Genomic DNA, 23,767 nt, shown 5'->3' on the forward strand with positions numbered 1-23,767 from the left:
GTTGCTTTCTCTGTAAATCTGTTTGACAGAAGGACTGTCATAAGTATGTTGCACAGTTCTATAAAATGTATGAATAGCGATCTCGGTATAAAACATTAATTCTCTGGGAATATTTTTTATATCCATTGGTGCCATTAATGGTACATCTTTTAACAGTGTAATTATTATTTGTTGCGTGCTGGAGTCAATTGGAGAATATATCGCTGAAAAACCGCTTTGAATAAATAAAGCTCTTGATTGTATCGCCACAATCTTCACGTCCATACCTCCCCTTTTTTCCGGGAGATATAGCTTGCTCATAGCCACGCGGAACACCGAGTCATGCCAGAGAAATTTGCCAACCTGTTGCTTCACCCTAGCTATTTGCTTCGCTGACAATGTCAATGTCTTGGATAGGTACCAAAGCTTCGATAAGGCGTAGATGTTTACGTATCTCACTCGCGATTTCAAACAAAGAAACCTGAGTTGATTTGCACGTAAGGTATATATCAATTTTTTGGTCACTAACCGGCTATTATATTCAATGGTGTCTCTGATATTTGCATAAAAATGTATACCTAGTATTTTCACTTTCTGTGCTACACGTACACTAGTGTTATTACTAAACAAATTGTTGACTCCCAAGGGTAACAAAAACGTTTTGTTTAAATTTAGCTTTGCACCCGATACATTTTCGAAATATTTCAAGTTCTTTTGTGCATTCTCCAAATCCCTTTCGCTTTTTAACAATAAGGTAATGTCATCCATATAACTACTGACTTGAATCGTCTTTGACATGACAGAAATGCCTCCCTTTATTTCTTGTAATTTTTTTAAGTAAGGGAACCAGTGTTAATACATATAATGCACTACTAAGTGGACTTCGTTGTAAAACACCTCGTTTCATTTGAATTTTTTTTCGTAAGACACCCATTCAGTTTTAGTTTTAACTGCGTGTTTCCGTACAAAATTTGTATCCATTTTATAAAGGCATCTCCTAAACCAAAATCCTTTAAAACACTGTACATATATTTATGACTAACTCTATCATAAGCCTGTGAGAAATCCACTGATAAAATTGCTTTGTTAGCTTGCTGGTTTTGTGTTGTAATAATTACATCACGTATGGTTTGTAATAAATTATGAATTGTTCTTTGAGGATTACATGCATATTGTGTGTCCCCTATTAGTTTATGCTTGTAAGGAATTAGGCGGATGTTTATGCATCTGTTAATAATCTTAATATAGCTACTTAGAATTGAAATCAGGCGGTAGTCAGTAACCACTTTACGTTTCGATTTTTTTGGAACAAAAACCACTATTCCTGTTCGACTTGAGGACCCTAATTTCCACTCTGTAATACGTCATTAACCCATTGCGTGAAAACATCCCCAATGAGATTCCAAAAGGTTTTAATAAAAGTCTGAGGGCAGGCCATCCTCTGCCGTTGATTTATTTCTGGCAGATTTGAAGACTGCATTTCTTACTTCGATATTCGTAAAGGGTTTACTAATTTCGTTCCGTTCTTCTTCAGTTAGTCTTTCTGTTACTTGGTTCGTAAAGTCCCAATCGGATTCTAAGGGATTATGAGCTTGACCCATTAGTTTTAAATAATATTGTAAAAATGTACTCTGAATTACACTGGGATTAGTTGTAATCTCTCCTGTGTCATCTTTTATCTCTGTTATTAGGTGACTTTTATGCTCTTTTATCCCTCTTCATCATTATCCAAAGGTAACTTTTTGCTTTTAATTTTTAAGATGATTCTTTTTTTTTCGGTGTAGAGAGAGTAATTTTGATTTCATCTCGTTAATATAAGGCATATTTACATTACCTTGTAATGCTATGCTTTGTAAATCGTGTAACACAGCATAATAAAAATTATACATGTTTTTAAAATCTCAACTTTTTTCTATACTATACATTTTACTAATTTAATGAAATTTTGGTTTTACAATGAATTCCCACCATTCTGTTTGGTTCTTAATGGGTGATCTACGCCTAACTAGCTCTAGCCAAGTATCTTTTATTAGCTGTTCATAATTTTTATCCGCCAATACTGAACAATTTAGCATCCAGTATCCTCTTCCCATACATGATTTCTTTTGTTCCAGTTTTATTTGAGAATCAAGGCACTAAGATCACTGAAGCAGACGGGAAACACATTTACACTATGTACATTTTTTTATAACCGGTCAATGCGTGAAGAACTTTGAGCTGTAAAATGTGTAAATCCTAGTTGGTCTCTATGTTTACAACTCCATGCATCTTGTAACTGTAATCCTTTTGTTAATTCAGAGAGTCCTTGAAAAAATTATAACCAGGTTGTTGATTTTGCCTATCTGAGACGGAATTGGTCACCTGCCACTAACGCATTTAATGTATGCGATGTTAATTCTGGACTTAGGATTGTAGAAAAATGTTCTCGTTCATGCTTATTCTGACTTCCTGAAGGCGCGTATACATTGCATAAAAACAAAGGACCTAATTCCGCACTTCTTAGTCTTCCTGATAGGTGGAGGGTAACATTATGTAAATCAATTTTTTGATGCACCGCTATTGCTGTGCCATGATATGTGGCAGTAAAAATATTGTGAACATTGTATCTTGCCAGAGATGAAAAATTGTCAATGCCTACCTCTTGTAGGAAAGCTATATCAATATCCGACTGTGTCAAAAAAGTATTTAACGCCATGAGTTTATTCTGACTTTGTAATTTGTTAAGATTAGTCGTTGCTAATGTGAATATGTACATAATGGATGTAAGGATCTCATTTAATTGCATTAATAATTGTTAGTACTTTACTACGCTTTGCAATTGTTCCACTTTAGACGCTGGGCAGTCACTCATATGTCTTCGTCACTACCTGAATCAAGAACTGTACACATTACTGTATCACTTGGTTTATCTGTCCCTGCCCCTATTAGTTCTAAACTTTTTCTTCTTTACCTAAAAGAGGGGTCGGTTGAATAGGTTTTTTACTCTTGGACTTAATCTGTACTCTACTGCTGTACTTACCACGTCATCCTTTTTTTTATTTTTCGGACGTAAGGTCATATGGTCTGTAGCATTTTTCCTCGCTTTCCTGGCGGATCGTGAGCGGGGTTTCTTGTGGGTAGGTTCTGGAAATTCTTCTTCTACGAACATTGAACTTGTAGGGATTTGGGAGACTTGATTCGGGATTTCGAATAGAGTAATTGGAACTGTAGATTCATTCCCACTTAATCTTTCACTTGCACTTCCGTGCACACTTTCCATGTTACCATCACTTGCATTCTCTTATTGCTGATTTAACTGTGGGGGTTTGGAATTGTAGTACTAGCCTTTGGTTCGTTGTCTTCAGTGACTACCATATACTCCTGTTGTTCCTTGTGGTCATCTGGAGTGGCCTGTCGATATGCTGGTAGTGGTAAAATGGTTCTGGTATTCTGGTCTTTAACAGTTGATTCCGTATGAGGGTGTGAAGACCTGGGGAGTGTATTTTCCACGGCTGCAGCATATCCTGTAGTACGTGTCGACCTTGCCACTCTATGCTGGCACTGATGCTGTAAGTGGTCGTGTGCGCAACATCGAAAACAGAGTTTGGGTTGCCCTTTATACGTAGTCCAAAAACGCTCTTCATTTAACATAATATAAGAAGGCACCGTTTTTTGTAGAATGATACGGACTATCTTCCTGCCTGTTCTCACTGGATAGGGGAGGGAAATGGAATACACTTCTTCTCGTACTGTTTGTACTTTTCCGTATTTAGACATTTCAGTTGTTATAGCACTTTCTGGTAATTCCATGGAAACTAGATGAACACGAACGATTTTAAAAGGTTTTTATGCTCTGTGAACTGGAATTTCATATTCTCCCGTGTCGTCTAAGAATACGAAAGTTCCCGTACTAGGTTCTATTACTACCTTCAAAATTGTTCGGTACTTACTTTAACAAACACTTGGTGTTTTATGAAGTCTACTTCATTACTAAAAACATCCGCAACGCTCAATTTCACTACATCTCTCAGCCATTCGTGAATGGCAAGCGTGGTCGGTCTTTGCTGCACTCTTGCAAAAGAAAATTGCAAAGTGTTTAACATTTTGACCGGCATGTTTGAGAAATTACATACGTTCACTGAACTTCACTGCTACAGAGCTTCGCGCTCTGCTGTTAATATATTTACCTGTCTGTAGAAAGTATATTCCGCGTGTTGAATCTACTCTACTTGACGAATGTTCGGGGAACGCTCGCTTGACACGTCTGCTCTCTACCTCGCCTCGTAGCGGAAAAAAAGAACTCCGCCACGGGGGCCGGCTTTAATAATCGTTAATTTACCCATTCTTTGAGAAGAACATTTGGTTCAAGATGTTATTTCTTTCCATGCAGTAAAGTAATTGTACAACTTACTAGTTAGGTGGAAAAATATCTGAGTTACAATTACTAATTTCATAACGTAAGTAGTTTACAGTTACTGTTACTTGAAAATGTTACTGATACTTTCAAAGATTCTACATCAGCTGCAGAACTGAGAACCAGAATAGATCAAATCCGTAAAGAACTATGAAACATGACATTGTATGGTGACAAGACATGCAAATAAATTATATTCGCTACAAAACTGTATTTAATATTTAACTATTATAGAAATAATAAATATGTCTTCTATTGTGTATCCAGGATTCTTCTGACATTTTTCTTTCAAAATCGCGATATTAAGACTCAGTAAAAAATAAGTGTGCAATATTCCATGTTTATTCACTTCAAGGATAATGGATTGAGGATCGTTAGAGAGCGTTAATATTTATAAATATTAACAAAATGTACACTGAAACTCTGCAAATTTATTAAGAAAATCTGGTAACGTCACCGATAAAAGATATAAAAGTGTTCAAGTACTGTCATGTAAAGTGAATTCTACAGTCAACGCAGCATTCGCTTCAAACGCAAATGCATTTTTTTTCAATTATTTCAATTACTCTCCTTACTTTATGCATTTCGTGTTTGAATTACCTTACCATACCTTACCAATTGGCTCTAAAGCTCTGGGTGAGCTTTGGCCTCCTGCACTGTCAGCCTCCAAGCATTTCGGTCCAATATCTTCTCCCTCCATCCATGGACTCCCATTCTTTGTAGATCTTGTACGACACTATCCCGCCATCTTAGTTTGGGTCTGCCTCTTCTTCTTGTGGAGTACCTTCTCTCATACATGATTCTTCGCGGCATTCTATCCTTATTCATACGTTCTATATGACCCATCCAACTAATTCTTCTGGCTTTAATAAATCTTACTATATCCTTTTTTGTTTAAGATGGAATTTATCTCTTCATTGTTTCGACTTCTCCAGAAATCTCCATCCTTGATTGGTCCATATATTTTTCTGATTATTCTTCTTTCAGTTTTCCTTAATTGCTGTTCGTCTTCTACACTCATTGTCCATACTTCAGCACTGTACGTTATTACCGGTCTAATAAGTGTTTTGTAAATCAATAGTTTGGTATATCTGCTAATTAACTTACTTTTTACTTTTTTTTTGCTTTGTTCCCTGCATTTATTCTTTCTCTAATTGAATCGTGCATATTATTTTGGTCATTTATCGTCATTCCAAGATACTTGAAGTTTGTTACCGCTTCAAATTTCTTGTCATCTATTGTAAATTGGTGGTAACGTTTTCCATCTTGCTTTGGAGTCAGCAGTAGGAATTTGGTTTTATTGATGTTTGTCTGTAGCCCAATTTTATTTGCTTCTTCTTCTAATATCCTGTATGTTCTCTTTAATTCTTCTTCTGTTCTGGATATTATAACTACGTCGTCGGCATATGCGTTAATTTGGCTGAGTTTCGTAAATATTGTTCCTCTTTTGTCTATTTTGCTTATTATTGGATGTAGTGCTATGTTAAATAAGCATGCAGATAATCCATCTCCTTGTTTTACACCTGTGTTATATTGTGTTAGTTCACCCATATCGCTCCATATTTTGACTTTAAAATATGTGCGTTGCAGTGTCATGTTTGTTAATCTTATCAGTTTATTAGGTATTTGTAATTCTGCCATAATTTGTATTAATTTGTGTCTTCTAATACTATCAAAAGCACTACGAAAGTCTATGAATAACATGTAGAGATTTATATTATGTTCATAATGTTTTTCCATTATTTGTCTTATTGTGAATAATTGATCTATTGTGCTTCTCCCTTGTCTAAAGCTTGCTTGGTATTCTCCTATTATGTTTTCTGTTATTGCTGTTAATCTTGTATGTATGATGCTGGTCAATATTTTGTAAGTTGTATTAAGTAACATGATGCCTCTATAATTACTACATTCTGTTTTGTCACCTTTCTTGTGTATTGGGCACAATATTCCATTATTCCATGCTTCTGGTATGTGTTCTTCTTGCCAGATTTGTTTTATCATTTTGTATATTTCTTCAATCATATTTGGTCCAGAATATTTTAATATTTCTGCTGTTATTTCATCTTCTCCTGGTGATTTATTGTTTTTTAGTTTTTTTTATTATCTTCTCAACTTCTTCTCTTGTTGGTGTTCCTTCTGTGTTTTGTTCATCGTTATTTTCTATTTGTTCTTCTCTATATGTTTCATTGTATAATTGTTCTTGAAAGTGTTCTGTCCATCTTTCTAGTACACTTTCTTTGTCTCCTATTATCTCCCCGTCTCTCCTTTTACATCCTATCTCTTTGGGTTGATATCCTTTATTTATTCTCTTTATTGCTGCATAGTACTTTCTAATCTCTGACTGTTGACCAAGTTGTTCTATTTCTTGGATATTCTTTCTTATCCATTCTTTTTTCTTTTTCTTACATAAATTATTTGCCTGTTGCCTTAGTTCTTTGTATTTTTACAGCTGCTTCTTGTTTCTCTTTGCAGCATCTTCATTCCAGCAACATTTTTTTGGTTAATTATTTGCTGACATTCTCCATCAAACCACTCTTTCTTCCTTGATGCTTTCTCTTTGCCTATTACTTCTTCTGCAGCTTCTGTTAACACTTTTTTAATTCTTTTCCACTTCCCTTCTATTGTTTCTTCTTGAGTATTTTGTTATAACTTATTTTTAATTGCTGTTTGGTAATTCACCTTGTTTTCTTGGTTGTCAAGTTTTGTATAATTCCATTTTATTCTTCGTATGTTCTGTTTGATTGGGTTATTGCTTAATCTTGCTCTTAGTTTAATTTTTACCAGAAAATGGTCTGAATCACAGTTTGGTCCTCTTTGGCTTATTACATCTATAATTGTTGAGGAGTGTCTCTTATCTATTAAAACATGATCTATTTGATTTACTGTATCATCGTCTGGTGATTTCCATGTACCCAAATGTATTTTCTTATGTGGAAAGAAGGTGCTTTTAATTACCAATCTATTTCTTATTGCGAATTGTGTTAGAAGTAGGCCATTTTGATTACTGTTTTTGTGTAGGAAATGGTTACCAATTATGTCTGTTCAAGATGATTTCTTTCCACGCAGTAAAGTAATTGTACATCTTACTAGTTAGGTGGAAAAATATCTGAGTTACAATTACTAATTTCATAACGTAAGTAGTTTACAGTTACTGTTACTTGAAAATGTTACTGATTCTTCCAAAGATTCTGCATCAGCTGCAGAACTGAGAACCAGAAGAGATCAAATCCGTAAAGAAGTATGAAACAGGACATTGTGTGGTGACAAGACATGCAAATAAATTATATTGCTACAAAACTGTATTTAATATTTTACTATTATAGAAATAATAAATATGTCTTCTATTGTGTATCCAGGATTCTTCTCACATTTTTCTTTCAAAATCGCGATATTAAATCTCAGTAAAAAATAAGTGTGCAATATTCCATGTTTATTCACTTCAAGGCTAATGGATTGAGGATCGTTAGAGAGCGTTAATATTTATAAATATTAACAAAATGTACACTGAAACTCTGCAAATTTATTAAGAAAATCTGGTAACGTCACCGATAAAAGATATAAATGTGTTCAAGTACTGTCATGTAAAGTGAATTCTACAGTTAACGCAGCATTCGCTTCAAACGCAAATGCATTTTTTTTCAATTATTTCAATTACTCTCCTTACTTTATGCATTTCGTGTTTGAATTAACTACAGTTATCTTTATATGTTCTCTTCTGCTTTCGAATTATTAAAAGATATACATAATAGAATACAAGGGATTTTACATTACTATTACGACTATTACTCTCTTCCAGTGCTGATAAATTGTTGTTTTCTTTCAATTAGAACATTCAACTAAAATATCATGATAAACAATTACGTTTCTTCACATCTACTTAGATTTTTCAATAAAATCTGTTAAGCAACGTGACGTAATGTCCTATCAAGGAGTACCCTAATCGACCAATATGTATGTATCTACCTTGATTACTCGGAGATCTGGCAACATGGCCCTCGGTTGTCATAGCAAACGGTGCAGCCATCTGTTATTGAAAAATTACCACAAAATTGCCTTTAGTACGGCCTTAAGCTAAAACGTATTGGATCCAACATGGCCGACCTTCACACGTACTGTCAATACGAGTGGGAGTGTTAAGTGTGTGCACAGGTCAAGACATTTCAAGGTCATCTCTTTCTTATTGATGATACACCATGTTTTCGAAAGAAACGTTAAGAAACGAGGGGTGTGAGAGGGATCGAATGCGATGGGAAGGAAGTTAGTTCCTCAAATTATAAACGTTACTTATAGACTAGCCCTAGCAGAGAGCTGTCGCAGTTGCAACCATGGCAATTAACAGAACGGTTTGCCTCGTGTTAATCCTAGCTGGGATCCTGGAAGGTTCTCTATGCCTGGAATTACGTGAGTTGGTCGAAGTGTAAAAGTGTGGGGTGAAGTAACACCTAGCTTGGTATTACAATACGAGCATTTTAGAACACACCTTCTGGTGAGAATACGGAATTGGCGGTATTTGGTGTAATGTTACCAATGCTCGAAAATATACTTTATGAAAATAACTGAGTTACTTTGGCACACAAAGTAATTGGATTACTTGGTTTCAAAAGTAACAGTTTCAACCGTAACTCTCTGTTACAGTAACAGCTATTTACTTTAAAAATTACTAGTCACAGATAAAATTTCTCAAAGAAGTAACAGTTACTTTCAAACACGGTTTGTTACTAATGTTATATCTTTCTGCTATCATCAACGATGTACAGTAGCCCCCCGAGTTACATAAGTAATGCGTTCCGTATACCTTTACGTAACTTGAATTTTACGTAAGTCGAATTTGTAAATTGCTTAAGTGCAACTTAGTAAGATACTGCAATATTTATTATTATTATATGTATGTATGTGTGTATGTATATGTGTATATACACGATAATAGAAGCAAAAAAGTCTCAGTAAACATGGGTCTGCAAACGAGCCGTTTTCGAGATAATTGCGAGTGTGTTTTTACAAGCCGCCACTGACTTCATTGTTTGTAAACGTCGTCCTTGTTGGTAAAATGCTAATAATGTGTGCGAATGTGTGGTTAGAAGCCGTCACTGATTGCATTTTGTAAACACCGAGTGCTTTACTCCTTGCGCGTTTCTTGGTTTGCTCTTTGCTTACTAAACAGATCATTTCCGAGAGGTGGCGTTGTAATCAAACACAATGGATACAATCAGTGCAGAGAATTGTTCATGCTTGTGACCAATCCGAAATGAACCGGCTGTGTTCAAAAGAATTCGAAACTTAATCAGTATTGCATCCAGACGCAAGGACGACACTTTGAACACCTCCTTTAACAGGTACGAGTGTACAGTAATTGTAACATACTAACGTTTGTTAAAGTAAGTAGAATGTTCAATAAAAGCAATGAGATATCCAATGACTTTTCGTACTGTATTATTAGCATTTTACCAACTAGGACGACGTTTACAATGAAGTCAATGGCGCATTATAAACACACATTCACAATATCTTTAAAACGGCTCGTTTGTAGATCCATGTTTACTGAGATTTTTTTGCTTCTATTATTGTGTACTTTCAACTGTGTTAGTTTGCGCTATTACTTGTGATACACCCTGTATATATGTAGATTTGCAGAGTATTATTTTATAAATGAAACGAAGCGAACGCTTACAGATTATTAATAACTTGCTTTCTGCATTTCTTTTCAGCTTCCTATGTAACAGCGTGCAGTAGAAATGACCCCAATATCAACGACTGCGTTCTTAAGTCAGCAACCGCCATGCTGCCACATATTGTTTCAGGTAATAAAGGTCTAATTTAAAGGAATTTACTATGTCACTCATTTTCTCTGCCTCTCTGCCAGTCATATATTCTCTCTATCTATCACAATGCCCCCGGAACCGAATTTTGGGACCTGTTACCAACTACAATAGCAGGTCACAACACAATCACATGTTTTTTAATGTGGAATAATTCATAATCTATATATATAAAAAAAGAGGTATGTGGGTGTGTGTGTGTGGGTGTATATTTGTTTGTTCCGACATAACTCTCGAACGCATGGAGTAATTTCAACCAAACTTGGTGCACGTATCACTTGCAATCTGGAAATAATATTTTGGGGTAATACACCTCTGGCACCCCTAGGTGTGGGGTGGGAAGGGGTGACATGTAAAAATAATCGACAACCACCAATATTAAATTCCGCACAAACAGACATCCGTGACTCTATGCAATCCGCACAACATAGTGTTTCTCGGGTTGTCTAACATTCATACTGAGTTGCGAATGGGATCCATAGTTTTCGTGACACCCCAATGCGGTTCAACTTCAAGTTCATCACCTATCGGTATTGGAGGTGAGAGGGGGTGAAAAATAAAATGCCACAAAATGACCTAGATTAGTGTCGAATCCATAGTTTTCGGAGTCGCTAAGCTAATTGGTGACATTCACGATCACATTTAAAATTAGTTACATTATACACTATAGTTACAATTCATTACTTTCCTGTCTAATACAAGATTGGGATAAATAAATGGGTGACTGTTAGTTGCACCCCGAGAATACCTAAATGTGCGAGTTGCACCAACAAACTCTTCGAACCAAGGGGTCAGTTGCACCGCTAAACCCTTCGGACCAAGGTGTAAGCTTACCCTTTCTCCGCTAATTTTCCCTTCACACTTTTCACGGGCTTAGGACTGTCATGGCTAAAAGCTCATGGCGTGTTTAAAAATTTGCGGATGAGTTTCCTTTGTCTAATTTTACCTCTATGTTTCAATTTTATTTCTTCTTATCCTTCTTTGAACTGTAGTAGGAAATAGCCTTTAAGAAATAAAACCGTGTTAGTTCTTTATTCTTATATTTCTGCTTCATTTTATCCATATTTTCCATTCTCTGTTTCAGAAATTTTCTGTTTCTTTGTGACATCTGCACTATTTTTTAAAGCATATACATCAACCTGGGTCTGCTTAATCACTTCAATAAAAGCATAAATATTTGGATTAGGTGCACTGAAATTGGAATTGAATTTCGCGTGAAACGATTCACAAACATTAGTTGTTCTGTCTCCCGTCTACTTTATCTGAAGCCCATAGTATTGGTGGAAATTTGGCATCTTCCGAAATGTATGTATCTACCAAGTAATCAGTGTATTTTTCCAACTTTTCATCCAGAGAAATTTCCGACATGAAATCCTCTACAAAACAATCAGCAACATCCTCATGATTGAAATATAGCAGACCGAATGACCAACGTAGCCACTTACCAATATCAGAATCCTTATATTTATAATCTTTTGACAAACCTAGTTCTTGGATTTTTCTCCATCACGACTGAGATGCATGGAAACGACATCCTATGATGTTGCTTGTAGGCCAGATCTTCTTAATTGCTGAATGAATGCCAATTTCAAAATCAGCGACAATAATCTTCGGCTCCAACTTCAATTGTAATTCTTCACAACGCTTTGACAGCAACAGAAACATATCTACTTTTGTTTGGCAAAAGAAAGTGAGCAGGTGGTATGTAGTGACCATTTTCTATGGCATGCAAGGAAAACATTTGATGGGAAAACTTTGGACAATGTTTGAAAGTTCCATCGATAAATATCGTATAATTTTTACACAAAAAATGTAGATTAGAGGCACTTGAAAAACAAACAATACCTTTTTCTTCGTTATTAATTTGCAGCATTCCTTCTCCGTGGTGTGTTTAATATCCAATGAATTTAGAGCAGAATGCACTTCTTTTGAGTTTTGGGGAAGAGGTGGTAACACTGCACGCCGTGCTAGATTCAAATTTTTCCTTAATATTCCATATCTTTTACACTGAATTCGTCTGTAAAACCTGTAGGTGCATCACTCACTTATTTCCCTTCTAATTAATTTTTGTGGCCGTTCGTTCAATTCGTTGAGAGCTTTCCTTTTAACACTATTCGAAATGGCTTGTCTTTTCAAGTTCTTATCGGGGTCATGATTATGGTTCACATCACATTTTACAATAACTGTGACATTTCCTTCCGCATAAATCTTTGCTAAGCAATTTCTTTTTACGAATCTCCATTTAAGTCCTTCTTGCGTTTCATGCTGCTTGTAAAATTTATGACTACCGTAAATCATAAGCCTACGTCCTTTTTCGCTCATCATGAATTCCATTATTACTAAGAAACTTCAAACAAACGATAAGACATTCGATACTAACAAAGTTAGGTACGTACCTTCAGACAACACACGTTACCACAGCACATGTTTGACTACAAGAGAGGCGGACATTGGCTATGACGTCATGTATCCGGAACCTGTGCAACTCGCTTGTTTGGTCACGAGGAAGTTGGGTGCAATTCGCCCAGTCGTTTGATTGACATGTTATGCTAGCGGTGCAATCGACCCTGCTCCAAATAAATACCCGGGCACCGCCGAGTAATCAGTTAGAGCCGCGAAGGAATAACCTGGCAGTGACGTCATTCCCTCCTAAATCAGCGTTGCAAACTACTATCAAAGGAACCATGGTACGAGTAAGATTACGAGCAGTAAAGATCGCGGTGCGAACTACCAATTTTCAATTTAATGTTAGCACTGCTAGATGTTTATTTTATGTTCCTTTATTCTAATTATTCCATATGATTCGGCTTTCATCAAACCTTCTGCATGCGGAATATTGTGAGACCACAGCCCCAACTTCATTTCATCCTTCCTGATGTTTGATGTTGGTTTTTTTTTCCACTAACTTTTTGTGGTACGGAGCATTGTCACACACAATAACAGAGTTTGGGGGCAGATTGGGAAGATGTTGTTCTTCGAACCACAACAAAAAATATGTTAGTGTTCATCTCCCCATGATAGTCTCCGGAAGTTGTTTTTGAAAGGAACACTAACTTCGCCCCTCCACAAATCCACTTTCACCACCGGCATTCACAATATTAAACCTGGGACCCTTTCCTGTTGGCATTTTCAATCCCCCCCCCGATACTTTGGAATCAATACCACACTTTAGGGACAGTGTGGTGTGTGTTCACGAAATTTTCATCCATGTAAATGAAAAACCGGCGGTTGGTTTGTTCTCTGCGCAGCTCTTTAACTTCACGCAAAAATGATCGCCGCCCGCAACGCAGCGATGCTGTTTCGTTCAAGGAGTAGCTTCCTGCTGTTTACGCTGTGGTTTTTAAATCTGAACCCTAATTTTCTTATGATCATACGCAATGACCAACGCGAACCCATAAAATGAATATTTTCTTGCAGTTCCTTCATCAGTTTATGTACGGTGACAATACTGCCTTTCGTGTATAAATCATGGCTTGTTCGGTGCACGACTGCTTCATCAAAAGAATCCAGAGTTTTAACACGTTGCTGGGCGTTCGGTCGGTTTTTGCCCGCCGTTGAAAAAGGTTTCCCGCTCGCACTAGCTACACTTTTTGTCTTTCTCCTTCAAAATTCTCCACACAGATCTTTCACTTTCATTTTATTTATGCTTGAAAAGAGGTTAATTATACAACACAGACACTGGCTTCTAATTAGGCTCTGGATGTTGACCTGTGATATGGTAGTGTTGTTGGTACTGTGACCGAAGAAATTTGTAGAAAGTAGATGAGATGAGAGTAGCAAAGAGCGATAACAACTGCCATAGGATGATCTTGTGGTTTAGGCTACACACATAACCCGAAATGTTCCAACTGGCTGAAATATGTTGACTCCAGTAATACATCAACAATGAATTTTTGGTTCATCAAAATACACAGATAAATGCATCAAATTACACTTTCAGCAGCTACTGTTTTGTTTTGGGCACTAAATTGAGACGATCCGATACGATCATGGACGTTCGGAAAGGGGGAGGGGGAGCCCCACCATGGAAAATGAATGTCACCCTAAAATTACATATTTCGCATATTTCAGTCACAGTAATTAAGTTAATTATTGGAAGGGAGTTTCAGGAACATGATGACGTCAAACTGAATGAGTGTTTTTTAAGAGTGCAACATTAGTATGGGGGAAGTAGTGTATCGCCCCCCCCCCCAGGAAAAGTTACCTTGCTTGCCCCCCGGAAAAGTTCTGCGGACGTTCATGTTCACCAATACTTCAAAGAACCAAAATTACGTGTTTATCTTTTTCAAGTGATACACCGAAAGTGCATCATTATTTGTTTGAAGCGTTTCGAGTTCTGTGTCTACATCAAAATACATGATTTTTCTTTTGATTTGCTTTATTTTACTTCGCTTTTTGTACTACTTTTGGATAATTTGCGAAGATGGAGATGAGTGATGACATGATAAAATTGATGAATGGACACTAACAAGAATCCACGCCCAGGCCGAGATTCGAACCCAGAACCCCTAGCGTCGTAGTGCGATGTGCTAACCACTCCACCACAGGGGCTGGCAAAATACATGATTGTTACAGTTTGTATGTTTTAAAAGTGTGCTCACGGAGAGTATCGGGTAAGTATCGGGGAACTACAGCATGTGTCTTGAAAGTTCGGTGAATGGTATCAGAAAACAAAAGATACGCACAAAAGAATTACCTTCATTGGCCTTCACAATAATCGCCATACGCCACAACACACGTTTGGCAACGTTCGTAATGCTTCTGGAAACTGTCAGCGAATGCTTCTATAGGAATGTATCGCAAAACCACTGTTCTTGGATTGCCGCCATTTCTGTGTCCTTGCTACGTTCTTGGATTGAAGTCGACAAGCAGAACCCCAGACAATATCGACTGAGTGCAACAAATGCTGCCACATATATTTTGGAAAAGTGTATGAATTTTGAATTTTATAGTATTTGAAGGGAAAAATTCCCCCAAAAATCTCGATGGCGCAATTTGCGCCATAATCCCCTCCTCCTGTAGGCACCCCTAACTCCACGCTAGATGGCGCTTCCCGATATGTCACTGTATAGCAATGTGCATGCGCGCGCACCTGGCTAATGTTGCCGATGATATATCGGCATTCACCAAATATTTTAGCTGCGACGCCAAGGGTCCCGGGTTCGAATCCCGTTCGGGCTTGGTTGTTTGTGAATGTCCATTCATCAATTTCATCATTTCATCACTCATCCTCATAAATCAATCAATCAACAAAACGTTTTAGACACAGGGTGTAAAATAAATTTTTTAAGTTTTTTATTTTTTTTGGTAATGCGTTATTTACACACATATCATCTTATTTCTCTTTCCATATCATTATTCTCTTCAATTGCTGTCCTTGAATACTTGAAGTCACCAGGCTTCTCATGCATCTGTGTGAGTAAAATTATTAGAAACACTCCACCACTTTATCCTCCACAGGTGACGAAGAGTACGACATCCCAGCGATCGACCCTCTGGATATTGACGAGCTGATTATCGAAAAAGGCATCGGAGGAATCGCCACGAACATGCGCTTACGGAACGTCAAGTTCCACGGGTTGAAGGATTCTGTGTTTCTAGGAGTAAGGTTAGTGATATGTTGAAGGTTTCCGTGTTTGTAAGAACAAGGTGAGTGATATGTTGAAGGATTCCGTGTATGTAAGAGCAAGGTGAGTGATAGGTTGAATGATTCCGTGTTTTTGGGCAAGAGCAAGGTGAGTGATAGGTTGAATAATTTCGTGTCTGTAAGAGCAAGGTGAGTGATAGGTTGAAGGATTCCGTGTTTGTAAGAGTAAGGTGAGTGACAGGTTGAAGGATTCCGTGTTTGTGAGAACAAGGTCAGTGATATGTTGAAGGATCCCGTGTTTGTAAGATCAAGATGAGTGATAGGTTGAAGGATTCCGTGTATGTAAGAGCAAGGTGGGTGATAGGTTGAAGGATTCCGTATTTGTAAGAACAAGGTGAGTGATATGTTGAAGGATTCCGTGTTTAAAAGAGCAAGGTGGGTGATAGGTTGAAGGATTCCGCATTTGTAAGAGCAAGGTGGGTGATAGGTTTAAGGATTCCGTGTTTGTAAGAGCAAGGTGAGTGATAGATTGAAGGATTCCGTATTTGTAAGAGCAAGTTGAGTGATAGGTTGAAGGATTCCGTGTTTGTAAGAGCAAGGTAAGTGATAGGTTGAAGGATTCCGTGTTTGTAAGAGCAAGGTGGGTGATAGGTTGAAGGATTCCGTGTTTGTAAGAGCAAGGGGGAGTGATAGGTTGAATGATTCCGTGTTTCTAGGTAAGAGCAAGGTGAGTGATAGGTTGAAGGATTTTGTGTTTGTAAGATCAAGGTGGGTGATAGGTTGAAGAATTTCGTGTTTTGTAAGAGTAAGGTGAATGATAGGTTGAAGGTTTCCGTGTTTGTAAGAACAAGGTGAGTGATATGTTGAAGGATTCCGTGTTTGTAAGAGCAAGGTGGTGATAGGTTGAAGGATTCCGTATTTGTAGGAGCAAGGTGGGTGATAGGTTTAAGGATTCCGTGTTCGTAAGAGCAAGGTAAGTGATATATTGAAGGATTCCGTATTTGTAGGAGCAAGATGAGTGATATGTTGAAGGATACCGTGTTTGTAAGAGCAAGGTAAGTGATAGGTTGAAGGATTCAGTGTTTGTAAGCAAGGTGGGTGATAGGTTGAAGGTTTCCGTGTTTGTAAGAGCAAGGTGAGTGTTAAGTTGAAGGATTTCGTGTGTGTAAGAGCAAGGTGAGTGACAGGTTGAAGCATTTCGTGTTTGTAAGAGCAAGGTGAGTAATAGGTTGAAGAATTCCGTGTTTCCAAGAGCAAGGTGAGTAATAGATCTTTCAGATAAGAATGGCAAGTCACCATAAAAACCAAAGCCCTCTTGTGATTCACGAAAGAGAGATGTGATGTGCCGTGTGTTACCATCCGAAATGGTTATTTCACTTCAACCAACAGAGTCGTAGGTTTTGATACAATAATCACTACAAGTAAATTGTCTTTCTGCCTGAAAATTCACCATTTCGACTGTTGATAGAGTGATCTTATTTTCGTATCATCCCTAGCTGTTACAAATTTGAAGCTTGATAACTACTGTCGGATTAAAAATTATAGATACTCGAGTTTGGAAAAAAAAATATCCAGTTGACCTACATAAAAACGAGTTACATCAAAATTTAGCATATTAAATTCTGCCTTAATCTATACTAACCAATTGTTCTCCGAGCATGGCTTCTTTTTTTAATCGTGAGAAGAAAAAAAGTGTATTTTTTTTAGTTCTGCAAACGATCGCTCTCTTTGAAATTCTACAAATAGAAAACGTGTTATCCGATCGGGATGAAATTTTAGTATGATGCAGGCAGAAAGGTTTAAAATACAATTGTTAGTTTTCAGATCTTCAAAATTTGTAAAAAGACCGTTATCATGAATTTTTTGGAACAACGTTTTTCTAAAGATTCGATAGTCCTACAAATACAATATTGATCATGTTTTGAAGCTCTTTGCATCTGTTTTCAAAATTCCTTATCACTGTCAATTCACATTACGAAACCAATTTTATGCAGATTTTTATTCAACGGAGTAAAGATGTACGTGGAATGTGCCAACACTGTACGCACTGGCTCGCAGTGACAGCTCGCAGTTCCCACGATTCAACACTGGATGCTAGACTCGCGCAGTCAGCTGGAGATGTTACGAAAGTTCTCTGACTTTACATATGTCGATTTCTCATGTTAATGGTGACGTCACGAGCACACAACTGAGCAAGATTGAGTCCAAACAAACTCGTCACATGGTTTATTGATTTTGAGGTTTTAGTCCACTTTAAACACAGTAAGGCTAATCGGGACTGGACCTACAGTTTAAAGTGGGATCCGAACCATTATGTGCCTCCACCGGGACCCCTTCATTACAAGGCGACGACGCTACCAATGCACCATCGGGAGACCTCCGTCACATGGTGTCTCCTTATGTAATCGTATTGTATTTTATATTAAGGTAAATTTTAAATTGCGTCTGATATAATTATGTGTATCGTACATCAATGTGAAAATGAGATTTCTGATAATACTCGCTATATTACACCTAGCTTACTGAGGATAAAGTAATGAATAACTGTAGTAAGGAAGTAATGTATTTCCGAAGAAAGCTGAGCCATCCCGGTTCCAAAGCTCAACAGCCGCTCCGCTGAGGGTTCAGCAGCAGCCTATTGACTGCGGTTCCCACATCGAGAGTCGGCTAGGAACATTCGCTTTATTTGATTTCTTACTCCAGTTATTCTTTTCATTAGACTCTGTAAGGAAGAGTAAATATATCGACGCGCTCTCAGAAGTATCATCTTTTTTAAAATAATGATCGATACACATCACACTTTTGTTTCATAACTGGTGTCACAATTTTAAAACTTTCCACTTGCGATGCAAAATTGAATGCTATAGAATAGGGAAACGTCAAATGACGGTTTTGTTTGGACTCAATCTTCCTCACTGTTCTGCGCGTGACGCTACCACTAATATGGTCCAATTTTTGAGATGTGGGTGCTTAAAATTCCTAAAATTTGGGACGGAGAATATCTATAATTATCAGTATCGGTATCAAAGCTGCAAATTATATAGTTTCAAACATGTTCTTTCAGAGCTGAATTGGATAAGAAGAGAATAACCATCGGATTTAAAGTACCCAACGTGACGGTGGATGGACCTTACGAGATCGACGGAAAAATCATTATCCTGCCTATCCAAGGAAAGGGTTACTGCAACTTCACTTTAGGTAAGTTCTGTTCTTGAGATGTGGTGCGTAAGTAAGTTGGTTCGTTTGAATTGTTGAGGCAGTGGTGAAGGATAGAATGACACAGAGTCAAAACCCAGAGTTTTTCAGAGGCGGGTGCAGTCTCTTACTAAGTCATGAATCGAAATTGCACCCAATTGAAATACAAAACCCTAGAATTGCAGAAACTTCAATTTAATGCTAAGACACTCAGAGCCGGGGTAGGGTGTCTGACTGCCACACGGGGGACCAGGGTTTGATTCTTCTGCGTGGAGAGAGGCCTGGGTTTCACCTAATCTCTAATACGTGGATACCTGGGAGGCGTAGAGGTGACCGAAGCGTGATGCTGATCACGTCACCTCAACGAATGTCAGAGATTGTGATTGTGTTGGGCTCTACCTCCCCTAATGCTTTCACGGTATGATATAGATATTGTGCACGGACTATACTCTGTCCCTCCTATCTCTGGAGCAAACAAACGAAAACAGGTCTCTTCACAAGTAATGATTTGAGACTGCTCCATCAATGACCACGTGAGACGAACAACACATCTGAAGTAAAATGAATGGTCTGTCGTAGGTTCTATTTCCAGCATCGGTGAAATACGTTTGTTTACCTGAAGACTAGGCACTACAATGGGTATTGTCCAATTAACATTTCATAGCTAATATGGTAGATTCATTGTCACTAACATTTGGAAAATTTTAACGCAACAAAACAAGCACATACGTAGTGTAACATTTTATTATTAAAATGCACAATCTACCCTGATTTCTGCACTGGCCGTAGGTTCAATTCCCTGGGTTAGTGATCTCAAGTATGATTTTTTCTTCATTATCCCTGCTCTCGGGCTTAATCAGTCTCTCATCAATGGACACCTGGAAGTAAAAGCAACAGGAGCAGGTGACGGAAATCGAGAATATGAAGAGCAGTGTCTCCCCATCACTGTGTGTCTTTAAGACACGGCGAGATTCACTGCATATGTACATAATTGTCAACAGTGAATTGATAATTCTAATTTCAAACATTGACTGATTCTTTTAAGATCTCTGCACCGTTCCTTTTCCTAAAAAGAATGTTATTTTTCCTTCCAGCTAATTTCGACGCCCAACTGACCATCAACTGTGCAAATTCGAAGAGGAGTGACGGATTGGAGTACCTGAAGATCATCCGCACTGATTTCACCCTACAGGTCAAGAGAATGTCTATGCAGATGGATAACCTGTTCAACGGAAACAAATTTTTAGGTGAGTATGGGAAGCTATAAAACTTGCGGAAACAAATTTTTAGTTGTTCCTGAAGTAAGGATTGAATTACGGACTGAAGACAGGATTGAATTCAGTAATGGATTAAGGCAGGGGTTCCCAAATGTTTTCGTTTCAAGACGAAAATGTTTCAAGATTTTTCCGCTGCGTCCAAGTCAGAATGCGGGCCTATCTAACACTTGCAAGGCTCAGCTACTGTGGTTAGGTTGCTTACCTTAAGTTAAAAAGTAAGCACATACAGATTGAACCAAAAGTAGGTGGACAATAGTGGAATAAGGTTTGTGTTAGAGTTCATTATAACTAAGGTATTTGTGTCTGCAAATGCTGAAACCGTTAGAAGAAAATGGATTGAAACATTTGGTATCCAAGCCCCAAAGAGACAAACAATTTACCATAAATATTATCATTCACTGTCCACCTACATTTGGTTCACTTTGTATTTCAAATTCCGCAACATGTTACACATAAAAAGTACTAAATAAGCATATACATTGGAATAAGTGTCATATCAGTGAAAATATTAGAATATTTCGAGGCGCCCCTGTAAGGCATCCACGGCGCCCAAGGGCGCTGCGCTGCACATTTTGGGAACCACGAGATTGAGTATTGAATCGAGGACTGAAGTGAAGTTTGAATTAAAGACTGAATTCGGTTCTGGTTTTAGGACTGAATTACGTACTGATCTAAGGCCGGCCAACGTCAGGACAGCTGCTGTTTCGAATTTTCATCTCCTTTCTAAAAAACAAAAACCGCTATGATATTCCAAAACCTGAAAAATTACATCTGCTTCTTTTACAAATTACTTCTCTAGAGCATTCACGTGAATCTAAGTATGGTTTACTCTCGCTGGTGTCTACACACAAAGCTCGAAACGTGTCAATTGGCACATACACGTTGACTCCAATAACACACTAACGTGCATAAACAGCAAATGATGCACTTTTTGTTGAGTGAAAATACACACAGGATAGTAGGAGATACAGGAGATTAGAGCTTTTTTCATCTACTTTCTATCATTTTTAATTATGATTAATGTTTTTTATGTTAATTAATCAAGCGCCACGTGTCGGGGGTGAAGGAGGAGATGAGTCATCGATGACTCATGCACACGTGGGAGTTTGGAATTAATGGTTTTCCATTAGTGAACAAAATATACTATTATGTATCCCGTTTCTACCCTAACCTAACCCTATTGTTGTAAGTTATATATGCTTTACAGCCGGATATGAGTCATGGGTGCCTCATGCACACGTGGGAGTTTGGAATTAATGGTTTTCCATTAGTACATAAAATATAGTATTATGTATCCCGTTTTTACCCCAACCTAACCCTATTGTTGTAATTTATATATGCGTTACAGCCGGATATGAGTTATGGGTGCCTCATGCACATGTGGGAGTTTGGAATTAATGGTTTTCCATTAGTGCACAAAAGATACTATTATGGAGTCCGTTTTCGGCCTTTTTCATCTCCCATTTATGCTTTTTTATATGTGTTTCAGCCGGATATGAGTCACGGATGATTTATACGGCCGTGGAGCTTGGTTTAAGGGTTTTCCATTAGTGCATAATAGATACTATTATGGTACCCGGTTCCGGCCTATTCTAACGAAGTTTATTCTTTTTTATACGTCTTACGACAGTATATGAGTCAAAGCTGATTCATGCATGTACTTGAAGTTAATGTGTTTTATTCACTAACGAAGAGACGGTTCAAGCCTATTCTAAGCCAATTGATGGCGTCAGGCAAGGTTTGCAGTCGCCGATGACGTAATGACAGGCCATTTTGACATCGGTGCTGGATCATATTAGGTATAATTAAGGATCTGGATTTATCCAGATTCAATCGGCCCTGAAGAGATATGTGGTAGAAGATATTATAACACAATATATTGCGTTAGCCTGTGTTCGCTTTAAAGTCGAAGAAATTGAACGATGTAGAATATATGTAAACGGGTAGAATGCATGTTATTAATAAAAAATGTTTTTAAAAAAGGGAGGAATTACGTTTACCGCAACTCCCCTCTAAAAGGTTGCGCACGAAATTCGCACCAGAAAAGAAGAATATTTCCTCCATCGTCACCCCAAACCGCGAGCGATCATTGGCGGGCGAGGGTGAGAAAGGTCTCCATTGTCAGCTCCCGCGGCCCCCCTACGGGAACTGTATTGGATAATAATTTGTAATGGAAGTCATGTGCCGCCAATATTTTAATACGTTTGTATTGATTTTTTGAGGATTAAATTTTATTTTGCGGAAGTAATTTAGGCGGGTTTTTCTTCCTCCTTTCGTAACATTGTAAAGATTATTTGACCTAAAGCGTAAGGAATTTGGCTGAACTAGGAACAATCACACCCAGTATCTACAGGTTAAAGTGGATGCGATCCAATATTTGCCTTTTATTTCTAGGTTGCGAACCATGGAACCTTTGATTATTGCTTTATAAACAGTAGGATTCACGTAAAATTGACCATATTTTGACTCTTAGGGCCAATATTTCACATTTTTGCGTATTTTTACTCAGAAAACGCTATTTGAACGATTCGAGCAAGTCTTTGTATGGCAATTTAGACACACAAACTCTGTTTCTTCAACTTTATCTGAAATTTAGGTTTATTTGTACTCTAATATCACAATTTCATCTATTCAGTTAACATTTTTAAATTAAATTTTGGACTCACAAAAACATTTTTTTCAACTTTTTAACTTATTATTTTAAAAGTTCATTTCCATTTTTTGCTCAAATATGTCACGTGCCAGTTCCGACGACACAATGAAAAACACAAGGAAGAAATGTTTCCCGAAAGCGATGATAGATGGCAGCACGCCATGTAAAGAAGAGCAGAGTTCATTGTAGAAACTAGGAGCGGGGAAGAGCGATTATATATATTATAGTAAATGCCAAATACATAAAGGAAGAGTATAAAGATTATAGAAGGAGTAAATAAAATATTGTAAATAGCCAATTAAGATATAAGAATATGCTCATATATGAGACAATCAGGGAAGTTAATAAGTGAGCAAATGAATTCAGAAATTTATCTCTCCTTTTGATCCTCTGACGAGGAGAACATCGTCAGCTTTTGTATTTGACCGTCCCTCGGTGGCGCTGTGTTCAATTTGACTCCCCGAAGCACTTACGGTTGCTCTTCTTATTAGACGCACTGGGCCATAGGCAGCGCTTTGCTATTAGCGATCCTGGGCTATTCCCCTTTTCGTTGTTACATAGGAGGTGGCGCTATTGTCAGTTTACTCGACCCTACTCTTTCTTTAAGTATAGCTTGTGTAGTTTGTATAATGCAAAAGAAGCGGGAAAAACGAGAAGAAGAAGAAAAAGAAGAATAAGCCTTTTCCAAAAATAGAAGGAAGAAAAGAAGAGGAAGCCTTTTCCCTAATCAAAGATAGAAAAGACGAAGAAGCCTTTTACCAAAATAGAAGGAAGAAAAGAAGAAGCCTTTTCACTAATCAACGATAGAAAAAGAAGAAGAAGCCTTTTCCCAAATCAAAGATAGGAAGGAAGAAGAAGCCTTTTCCC

General features: G+C 37.6%; 1 protein-coding gene across 1 annotated transcript in view; it reads left to right on the forward strand.

Moving 5' to 3' along the window:
• Positions 1-8,653: 8,653 nt before the first annotated feature.
• LOC145994274 (protein takeout-like) overlaps positions 8,654-23,767 on the forward strand; it is a 32,336-nt gene continuing 17,222 nt past the window's right edge. Inside the window, exons 1-5 of the mRNA XM_083130378.1 lie at positions 8,654-8,773; positions 10,078-10,170; positions 15,649-15,796; positions 18,840-18,973; positions 20,065-20,217. Of these exons, the coding sequence (XP_082986504.1) occupies positions 8,698-8,773; positions 10,078-10,170; positions 15,649-15,796; positions 18,840-18,973; positions 20,065-20,217 (604 nt within the window). The 5' untranslated portion in view covers positions 8,654-8,697. The remainder of the gene's footprint in view (positions 8,774-10,077; positions 10,171-15,648; positions 15,797-18,839; positions 18,974-20,064; positions 20,218-23,767) is intronic.

The sequence above is a fragment of the Lepisma saccharinum genome, chromosome 10 (assembly GCF_977018435.1).
Source record: "Lepisma saccharinum chromosome 10, izLepSacc3.1, whole genome shotgun sequence".
In the NCBI taxonomy this organism is placed as follows: domain Eukaryota; kingdom Metazoa; phylum Arthropoda; class Insecta; order Zygentoma; family Lepismatidae; genus Lepisma; species Lepisma saccharinum.